Here is an 11,174-nt window from a genome sequence, read left to right on the forward strand (position 1 = left end):
ATCACTGCAATGCATCCCGCAACCATTATGGGAACTTATGCTATGATTCTCATACTTAGATTTCACAAAGCAGTAAAAATTTTAAGAATAGCATTACAGGAGACCAAACACTGTATGTCATGATATACTAATATCATTGCCGGATTGTAGAAACAAATTTAGTCACTCTGTTAGCATCAAATCTTATTTTTAAAAAGGACTATATTAACACTGAAAGGGGTGAGAAGACAGTATCCGAATAATAATTTAAGGTGAGGACCATCCAGATAAAAGGCAAATCAGACATTCTACCAGATCTACATTATTTATTCTGAAACACCGCTAGCATCCCTTATTTCACACTCTGAAGAAGAAACCACATGGCTTGACAGCGACAGTCCCATGATTTAACAATTGATGTCCAAAGGTTAAGATTTCCATAAGACACAGTAAGACAGTGTACGCTTCAGTATTGATATAAGAGGACTGTAATTCTAAGCGCAGGAGAAGGGCGCATCTTCTGCACACAGACCTTGCATCTTCATCATTTTGCTTGGCCTGGATGGGAGAGACCAAGGAGGAGACAGCCCTAGCCCACGGGGGACGTTCCTTTCCATCAGGCACATACTGCATCTAAGAAAGTGCCCTGTCCCCAGGGAACACTGGCAGCTCGTGGCAGATTACTGAATTACTCAAACTCTAGCAGGAGCGTGAGGTGTCTCTCAAAGACCCTTTTCTCTGATAAATGCCAGAAAACAGACTGGTTCCTCACTGAAATCTCTCCGTTAACGTATGAAGGAGGACAGCTCTCAGGGGTCTGATCTTTCATGTTCAATGATGGGTTGGCTTAACCCTAACAGTATCTTGTTCTCCCCCAGAATGAATGAGTTACACTTATAAAGAGTTAACTTCTGAGTCGTGTTCTCTTGAAGGCCTGCACTGTCAGGACACACCCTCGAGTGTTCTCTCTGCCAAGTGGACATGATACAGCGTGTCTGCTTCCTACAGAACAAGACACATCTTCCCGGTCAGGATCTGCAGCAGCAGGCGTGAGACAGACCCAACATGGAGAAAGGGGAGCCATCGGGCCTGAAGAGAATGCATCCTTAGTTTTGTTTGGATGGCTTACTGATGGCCTAAATTAGACTGACTTCATTCCATGTACATTTTGGCAGGCAACTACCCCGCTACCTGCACTATTGGCCTATGTTCACCTATAATGCCAGTGTCTGGAGGGAAGAAGCAACAGGCCACATAAGCTGAAAGGTATGAAACCTATAAAGCCATCATGTCAAATGTCAAACGCTTTCTGTATAAGTTTTGAAGGCATGAACTGGTGAAAAAAAAAATCACTCTGTCCTCCCCTCGATTATTTGCCGGTCAGGTGGAGAAAACACAGACCCGTGGCATCTCACACGCACATTCTCCAGACGCTTGGGAAAGTCCTAGCAGGTTCTCTCATTGCCGTGGTACCCCAAACTGTGAGGATGTTCTCTAAAGAACCGCAACGGTATGAAGAATTACACACCGGCGGTCTCCTAAATTTCCGTAAGCGCTGGTGGTTTAAGATGTGCTGTGCAACATGCCCCAGTTCTTTCTCATAGTCACCTGGTACTGACTTGTTCGTGCAGCGCCTTAAAGGAATAACATGGCACGTGTGCAGACCTGCACGCCCGCTCACCTGTCTTAATGAGGCACCCCAAGACAGGCCACAAATGCACACTGCCCGGCCAGAAGCCCATCTGCCAATTTTTAAAAGTTATCAACGACTGAAGTTATTCTCCAATTGTTCATATTAGCAATGACTTAATTCAGATAGTCACGTGACAGGCAAACAGAACATCTGAACATGCATTTCACGGGCTAAACTGATTTTTACGCATTTCTTCTTAAGTCTTAGGTTTAAAAAGGGAATGCGAATTCCATCAGGCAAAACCTAGCTCCTTTCCGAAGCCCCAGGGGGCGGCGAGGAGGAAAAGTTGCAAGTAGAGCTCCTCCGAAACTCACCCTCCCAGCAGAATCAAAGTAGCCTTCGGCCAGGGATTTGTTATAATCGGCATAGGGATTCGGGAAGGCCCTTTGCGCCATGTCGCCGCAAGCCAGCCTGCAGAACAGGGAAAAGAGAGATCCCAGGTTGACACGGGGGGCCTCGGCCGGGCGGCGCGGGCGGCAGGTGCTGAGCCGGCAGCCCCCCGACAGCGGGGCCGCCGGGCGGAAGGACCGGCTCTCGGGGACCCCGGCCCGCGGCAGCCCGTTCGCGAAGGAGCGGCAGCTTCGCGAAGCTCCTGCCAGGGCTCGGCACGCACCCGGATGGACCGACCCCGTCTTGCACCCACGTTCCCACGCGCGCCTTTAAGGGAGAGCGGCTCCCGCGGCCTGACGCCCTCCTCCGCCAGGCCCGGCGCGTCCCCGGGGCCGCGCTCCCACTGCCTACTTCCTGCCGGCCGGACCAATCAGAGCCTTCGACGCTGCAGAGGCCCGCCCCCTGGCTGCCAGTTTGTTAAAGGAACAGCACTGTGATGCTAACATTCCAAGGTGTAATAAATGCAGGGTGGTAGACGTAAGGATGTGTCTTAAACTTGGTCTGGGAAGGCAGAGAAACTTGTGAGAACCAGTCTTAGGATGATGTGCACACACGTCCAATATTTCCTACCCCTCTTTCATTTTAAAAGAGACAGTTCAACCCCAAATTCATGAAAAATTAGTAATTTTTATCTACAGAAGAAAAGGAAACTTTAGAAGATGCGAGCATGTTTGTATTTCATCTGCTCAGACTAAAGTTGGGAAGACAGTATCTTTCCAGAGCCCTTCCAACATTTTTCTTTCCAAAAACAGCAAAAAAGAAAACGCCACCTGCCTTTTCATTAACAACAAAAGCCAGGGTACTTGGAAGAGAGGGACGAGTCCTTCGGGGATAATTTATACTCAGAGGCAGTCACAGGAAGATGTGAATGCCTGAGGGACAATGTACCTAATGGCAGTTGACAAAAAAATTGAGGGAAAATACATAAAAACAGAAGACACAGCTCTTAGGAAATCTAATCCATTCCTTAGTCTAAATAGAACTACCATAGCAATGCAGACCGCTTTCAATATGTAACAGTGGTCATGATTTGAAGAAATTTCCTTTCATTTGAATTTCATTCCCACCTGGCACACATTAGGCCCATCCTCCTTGTTCTGGCAGCGTTGGAGTTCAGGTGCAAACTCAAAGTCACTCTGGGAGAATCATGACCATCATCAAGTCGCTCCCATGGAGGCCCAGGTTTGTCCCTCTGTGGCTGCCATCCTGAACTCTGGCCTGGACCCCTTAACCCCTCACCCCACCCAGCCCCAGTGGGGTTCCTTTTGAATATTGACCCTCCCCCTCAGGAAAGTTGTTACTGCTTCCTTTTCTTTGTCACAGTTTGTAAAATTCAGTGGAGGTCTTTAGAGAGTCTTAAGTTGGATTTCTTTCATTCTTTAAGAAATAGGTGTTTGGAAGAGCAATTCATATTTTAAAAAGCCTCTAATCAGCAAAGGCTTAGTGTAGTTTATTTCTTTCACGTTTGTTTTTGTGAGTGGTATTGAATTAGGTTAATGACTCAGAGGGAGGGAGGATATCTAACATCCTTCTTGTTAGTTACTTAAAAGAGTTGAAGAGTTCTAGTTCTAGGTTATACGATATTAAGATACTTTACGCGCAGCTAATTCTCGCAACCTGGTTCTTTACCGTGAGCTGAAAACACCAGACGCAACGACATAGCTTAGGAAGTTTATTCCAGCGGGGCAGGAAAAGGGGGAAAGGGAAAGGGAAGGGGGAGAGCAAGGAAGAAGAGAGAGAGAGACAGAGAGAACCAAGTGGGGGAGGAACAGGGAAGGGGAGGGAAGGGAGGTAGAGCAGGGGAGAGGAACCAAGGAGAGGAAGAGAGAGAGCAAAAAGGGGCGAACCGCACCTGGGGGCCTTTTTTGTCTGCCAGGTGTGGGGGGGCGGGGATTCGGAGGAATTGAGGTCAAGGCCCCAGGGGATTGGTGCCTGCAGGTGAATGCCTGGGGATGATTGGCGAGTGGGTGGGTTTGGGGAAGGGGCTGGGAGATTGGGGGTGGGATTCTCAGGTGGAATGCCAGGTTACATCTGATTGGTGGATGGCTGCACTGGCGCGAATCCCGTGAGCTGTGAGGAAGAAATGGCACAGGGTCCAGGGTGGGATATTGGAATAAATCCTTATACTTCTAACACCGGGAAATTGTGCTGGGGGAGAAAGAGGGAAAGTGAGGAAAGAGGGAAAGAAAGTACATCTTGTTGAGCTTGCAGGGCAGCCTTGGCAAACACCTGATGGATCATGGGATGAGGTAATAAAGGGGTTGCCAGCCCTAGCTCTGTTGCCGTTTGGAAGAGAGTGCTGTTGTTCTACAGGCATCCTGTTCATTCTAGAATGTTTAGTGATGTCCTTAGCCTCTCCCTACTTTTATAGAAGCCAGTAGTAGCCCAACTCCTCAAGTGGTGACAACTCTCAGAGCTTGTAGACATTGCCATATGTTCCTTAGGAGGTGAGAGGAACAGATGAATTAGCATGCAGAGAAAAGTTCCCACTAAAGAGGGAGTTGTTGAGGGTAAGATGTCCTCGGTGAGGAAGTCTGTCATCTTGGATCTGTTGGCTTAGGGGTGGTATCTGAAATGAAAATTGAATATTCGTATGTGTGGCGTTTGCAGCAACATTTGAGGACCACTCATTTCCTTGCCCTATTTTGGAAATCTCAGGAGTGCCACGGCATCACGTGTGTGATGGGAGCATGAGTGTTGGCCACATGGTTTTATTTCAATAATATCATTACATAAAAGTCATCACGTGGACACAGTTATGTTGGCAGCTCTATTAGTTATTTTTGCCTGGCGTCATCTCTTAAGTGGTGGCTTCCTAAAAACCATGATTTTCCACTGCATGAAAAGTGTGGGGCAGGTGAGAGATGTTTGAGTAGAGATACTGGGAGTTCCTGACAACCTTGTCTCCTCCTTGCCTGCACAACATGGCTGCACACACATGAAGTGTTCCTTAATTTATAAAGCTTTTTCTATGTGAGGTGCTATGAAGTAATTATCATATTATTGTCTTTAAAATAGAGTAGTCACTTCTAGAAATTGGGGAAGATTTATTTTAAACAAAAAACATGTCCTCTGAGGGTTCTTTTGTTAAACCCTCAATTACAAAATATGTAATATTAGGATAAAAGCTAAATTATACTTACTAAAGGATCAACAAATGTAACTGCTGAAATGGCAGGCAGCTATTTCTCCTGGTCAGATGACTTTTGCTCTACATGGCCATTTAAGTGTGCGGATTCCTTCTGTGTTTTGGGGTCCTCTTCAGTGTTTCTCTACTTGAGGGCAAGGTGTATGCTGGTACAAGACAGGTGTATACCTCAGGCGGTGACAAGGACAAGCACACACAGCTTAGTTCACCAGCCAGGAAGTGGAATGCATTTTATTCCTCATGGAACTACTGGCGAGAATTTAGTCACCTGGCCAGCTGATCGTGCAGGAGGCTGTGAAATGAACTGTTATCCTGACAGCTTTACATCCAGAGACTGTGAAGAAAGGAATGGGGTTGGGGGCGAGTCTGGTAGGCAGTTAGTGGACTGTAATACATAAGTTCTGGTAACAGATACTATGTGTGTGCTGGCATAGGGCACAGTGTTCCTACACTTCTGTGGTTTCCCCTTTTCTCCTGACTGTGTGGCACGCTCACCTAGTCTGTTTCAACTGACATATGCCCTTAATCCTGTTAGCACATGGATCAATCCTACAGGCGATGGATCGTGAAAGTCTGCATTAAACACATATGCAAACATGCAATCAGACACATGCCTTTTACTTTCTCCCTCTCCCAGTTCCCCAGACTCATCTTGTGGCGAGAACCCTATTTTCTTCACAGTTTAAAGAAAGTATAAAATAACAGTCATCTAAGCTTGAGCTTAATATTGTCATTTGGTTTAACTACCAGCTCGGGCTGTGTACTACTGAAGCAATTTTCTGTTTCACTCTTCGTCCACAACTCATGAATTGACAGGATTTATGGCCCACAGAGGAAAGAGGAATGTAAAAAGACATATCCCAGATAGTCTACAGTACACCTTCAATTCCTCCAAGAGAGCGTTCCCTGTGGCCCTGTAGCATTTCTTCCCATTAGTAGAGTTCTGACAGACTCCTTTCTCTCTATGCACTTGCAGAGGGAGAACTGCAGTAATGTGAAACAGGAGTGCTTGGTTTCCCTTGTAGATCAAACTGACTGAATACAAAAACTGCTGAAAGATGTACAAACATTTTAACTGGTTCTTCCTCTCTGCCCCAACATGTGAGCAGGGACTTTGATCAACAATGTTAGTCATTTCTCATTTGTTCAGATAGCAAGAGGAAATAAAATATCCCCCTTGCTATTTTTTTAAAATTAAAAAAAATTATTATCATTTTATAATATAGTCCCATAGGCCCTGGGATTTCCCTTACACTCTCCCCAACTTCCCTCCCTCCTTACTGAGTTCCCCTGTATTAATAGTATAGTATAGTTCTTCATAAACTTTAGTCATTTTTCCATCATTGAGAGCATGGACAATGGCAAAGGGTCCAGCATCCTATTGTCAAGATATAGTAAACAGTTTCATAGGGAGTCCATCTTTGTCTTGAAGTAGAGATGCATACTGCATTGTATCCTCATATCTGGATATGATAGTCTCCATTACATAGTTACTATACATCTCCTTAATGAAAAGCCGCAAGACAAAATCAGGAACAGGAAGAAAAATAGAAATTCACAATGCCATGAACGTAAATAACATGATGCTGAATGACTAATGTGTTGCTGAAGAAATGAAAAAGAAAATGAAAATCAAGAATCTTCTTGAGGAAAATGATCTTTGAGTCACCTAAAAATTTAATGAGAATGTGTTTTGAAGAGATAAAACTAAATTACAAAAAAAAAAAAAATCCACCAAAATCCATGAGATATAGTTTCCACTAATCTTTGTTGGTGAGATATGTCTTCTGTAGGCAACAAATAGATGGGTTTTGTTTTTTTTTAATCTAGTCTACTGATCTATGACGTTTGATTGATGAGTTTAAGCCATTTACATTCAGGGTTAATATGAATGGGTGGTAATTTGGCCCTGTCATTTTAGCAATGGGTTGTTCATTTAGTCTTCTGTTCTTTTACTGGGATGTTCTTCACATTTGCCTTTGGTTTTAGGGGGGAACTATTCCTTTTCTCTCTCAAGAGAACATCTTGAAGTATCCTTTGTAGGGCATGTTTGGAAGAGGCATATTCTTTTACCTTTTCTTTACTGTGGAAGAATTTTATTTCATTTTCAAAGACAAAGGAGAACTTTGCTGGGTAAGTTTTTCGGGGCCAACAATTTTTTGCTTTTAGAAACTGGAATATGTCGCTCCATTCTCTTCTGGTAGTTTCCTGTGAGAGGTCTCCTGTGATTTAAACTGGCATTCCTTTTGTTAATTGATTTTTTTTTTCATGTATGTGCACTTAAGGATCTTTTCCTTATGTTTTGTTGAAAAGAGCTTGAATATCATGTGTCTTGGTAAAGATCACTTTTAGTCAACCCTATTGGGAGTCCTGTGCCCCTCCTGGATGTTGTTTTCCAATTCTTTCTCTAGATCAGGAATATTTTCCCTGATTATTTCATTGAGTACACCTTTAATCCCAGCTTCTCTTTCTGCACTTTCTGGGACTCCCATAACTCTTATATTTGGCCTTAAAATAGTCTTTAAGAATAGTCTTTCAATTCTTGAATACTTTTTTTTTTTTTAGCTTGACCCAGCTCTGCTTCCAGCTTTTTGTTTGTTTCTTCCTGGTGATTGGAAATATTTTCCAAATCTGAGATTCTTTCTTCTGCCTCTTTCATTCTATTTTGGAGACTCTCCACTATACTTTTAATTTGCTCCACTGTATTCTTCATTTCTGATATATCAGCTTTCATTTGATTCATTTCCTGTATGACATATTCCTTAAATTCCTTGAACTCCTGCATTACTTGCTTCTCATTGTTGATAAGAAGCTTTATAAAAAGCTTTTTGAATTCTGTATCCCCCATTTTCTTGATGTCTTCCTCAGTGAACTCGGAGGTTGGCAAATGGTTTTGCTCCTTAGCAGGGAAGTCTTCAGTAATATTCATTGTACCTTTGTCTCCTCGTTTGCTCTTAGTCATTGTACTTCTAGTTATCTGATTCTTCTTCTTGGGTCAAGTTTCTTAGCTGTGTCACTCCATAGGTCTACAATTTGATTTTACTTATTGTGGTTGGTGCATGGATCTTTGTTTACAGTCATTTGTGCCACTCCCTACAGCGAGTTCCAGGTTTGGGTTCTTAGACTCTCACCTTGGTCTCTAAAGCCCCAGCTACACCACTTTTCTACATCCTGTGATACCGTACTGGTTATGCACTGTTGTCCCCTGCAGCCTTTCTCCCACTCACAACTAGAGCAGGTTCCAGGATTAGGGAGACACCAGGAGTCCTACACAGCTAGGTTATTGTCTGATCTTGCGGGAACCTGTTGGCCATTAGATCTGAGTGCCACATGGACCTATTTTGACCCATACGATGCCAAAGTTGATATTATTTTCCCTATGGGACCAGTTTAATGCACTGAGCTCAGTGAGTTCACTCCAAGCTCAGTGCATGCAGAGCTCACTGTTGTCCCCTGCAGTCTTTTAGCTTTTTGTTGTTGTTATTGCTACACTGCACAAAATGGCACATGATGTGCCACTACTAAAGTTCTTGATCTTCTGGCAGATCAAGAGGGCTGAGGGCTACCCAGAACTACCTTGGGTGGAACCCATAGGATGCCATGTTGTTGCAGTTTACTGAGCTAGCAATGAATTCACTCCCAGTTCAGTGCATGCAAAGTACTGTCCATTGCCTTTGCCTCCCTATACAAAATGACACCTGATTTTGTTCTAGGAGGCAGACTGGGCTGTGAAATACACCCTGTTCCTGTGCAGTCTGTCTGGGAACTGTCACTTTGTCTCTGCTCCTGGTCAAATCAAATAGATCAGCGGGACCGGCAGTTCTTTGTCTGGGTTCACCTCCTGAGCTCCCAGTGAAAGTCACTTCCCATCTTGTTGCTGGTGGAGTTCTGTTGCCGGTATAGTTCAGATCACTACTTGCTGAATGTTGCTGGGGTATTGGTCACTGCAATACCACACTGTTGTGTCTGCTGCTTTCCTGTGTCTGTCAGTCTCCAGGTGCACCTCTGCTGTCATTCTGTCCTCTCCTATTTTCTGAAATGTGCCCTCCCTGTTTTACAGTGAGTAATATTTCTCCATCTTTTTAAACGTGTCCTTACCTTATTGTGCCATCTTGATTCTCCCCCTTTGCTTGTAGAAACACATGCCTATACTGTGTTGTGAAATTATGCACTCCCATTATGCCTGAAAGTACAGTGATGGTAAAGACAGAAACTGTCCCCAGCTGAGGCCTTCTCACAATGACAACTCATTAATCAGATGACTACATATGCTTTCATCCCCACACAACTGCACAACATGTTCCCATGGAATGAGTAATGTATTGTCAAAGCCTTTCTTTGTCCCATTGAACTTTTACTGGTTTGCAAGGAGAAACAGAGCAAAAGAGAGAGATTTTTCCACTAGTTTGTTCATTTCCCAAGTGTCCACAGATGTAAGGGTTGTGTTGATCCAGGAATGAGGCTGATCCAGGAATGAGGCTGATCCAAGAATGGAAACCCTATCCAGGATTCCCATGTGGGTATAAAGGATCCAGGTAGTTGAAGCATCACCTGTTGCCTCCTAGGATGTGCATTAATGGGAAGCTTGAGTTGGAAGTGAAGTTACTGCTGGAATCCAGGCACTCCCACATGGGATGTGGATGTCTTAAGCTGGGTCTTAATTGCTGAGCCAGCTGCCACCTCCTCCTGTCTTGTTGTGAGTTGATATAATCTGGAGGTCTTTCTCCCAGGCAAGAGAAAATAGCCGAGAGAGAATGTGGCCTAAATCGTTTTTTTAAACATTGAAATTCCCTCCCATCAGGGAATTTTCAATCATTGAAAAGATAAAACTGAGAATTTTCTGACTTGCCTTAATAGCCATGTTCTTTTTATTTCATTTTGAATTTTTCTATGAGAAGCAAGAATTCAGATATAGGTAAGGCGACCAGCACCCTGGCCTAGCGGCTAAAGTCCTTACCTTGAACGCACCAGGGATGTCATATGTTAGAACACCGATTCTAATCCTGGTGGCCTCGTTTCCCATCCGGCTCTCTGCTTGTGGCCTGAGAAAGCAGTCGAGGATGGGCCAAAACCTTGATACCCTGCACCCACGTGGGAGACCCTGAAGAGTTCCTGGCTCCTGGCTTTGTATCTGCGCAGCTCTGGCTGTTGCGGTCACTCTCCTCCTCTCTATATATCTGACTTTGCAATACAAATAAATAAATCTTAAAAAAAAGGATAGGTGAATAACCATGTGTAGATTGTGGTTTATGGTAGGAAATGGGAGATGCTATTATTTCAAGGATGCTGAGAATCCAGCTCTTTAATCCTGCTATTTCCATGTAGGGTCATCTTGCACTGACCATGTAACCCCACAGCCATGGGCCTTGGTGATGAGGGGGCTGTGATAGACATGGCCGTCGTTGCAAGGAGGTACTGTCATCACAATACCTGGGCTGAATGCTGAGACCTGAGTGCAGGGCAGGCTTAGAACTTGCCAAGAAAGGGAGAATGACCTTCTCAGTCCTAATTTTCTGAACCTTGAGAGCAGAAGAGTTGAAGTCCAAAGATTCACACAGAACATTTTTTCTGGATGACAGCAGTTTCTGTAGCAGTAATTCTTGTAGATTGTGTCACTTCAGGAACCTAGCCAAAACACTGATTCTCAGATGTCTCAACAAGTCTCTGATTCGGCAGGTTAAGTTGAATCTTCCTTTTTAAAGGTCTGTGTGTGCGGCCTACAGTCCTGCAGACGAGGGTGACAGTTCATGATGCAGAAGCTGTCTAGAGTTTGAGACATGCTGATGCTAAAGAGATTAAACCCATGTCCTAAACATAAACAATATGATTCTAAATGGCAAAAAGGGAAGAATTTAGCCTCACAGTTCAGAAGCAAATGGAGAGCTTTGTGTTCCATATCGCAGTATCTGGTTTAATATCCATCTTGGTGACTCCTTACTCTAGCTTCCTGGTCGTGCCCACAAA

At 44.2% G+C, this 11,174-nt stretch overlaps 1 protein-coding gene across 1 annotated transcript in view; it reads right to left on the reverse strand.

Moving 5' to 3' along the window:
• The window catches only part of LANCL1 (LanC like 1), a 33,964-nt gene extending 31,601 nt beyond the window's left edge, over positions 1-2,363 (reverse strand). Inside the window, exons 1-2 of the mRNA XM_040984624.1 lie at positions 2,286-2,363; positions 1,987-2,083 (exon numbers count right to left, since the gene is read on the reverse strand). Of these exons, the coding sequence (XP_040840558.1) occupies positions 1,987-2,067 (81 nt within the window). The 5' untranslated portion in view covers positions 2,068-2,083; positions 2,286-2,363. The remainder of the gene's footprint in view (positions 1-1,986; positions 2,084-2,285) is intronic.
• Between the last annotated feature and the right edge of the window lie 8,811 nt (positions 2,364-11,174).

This window comes from Ochotona curzoniae, unplaced genomic scaffold (genome assembly GCF_017591425.1).
Source record: "Ochotona curzoniae isolate NIBS_2020 unplaced genomic scaffold, NIBS_Ocur_1.0 contig_4148, whole genome shotgun sequence".
Taxonomy (NCBI): Eukaryota; Metazoa; Chordata; class Mammalia; order Lagomorpha; family Ochotonidae; genus Ochotona; species Ochotona curzoniae.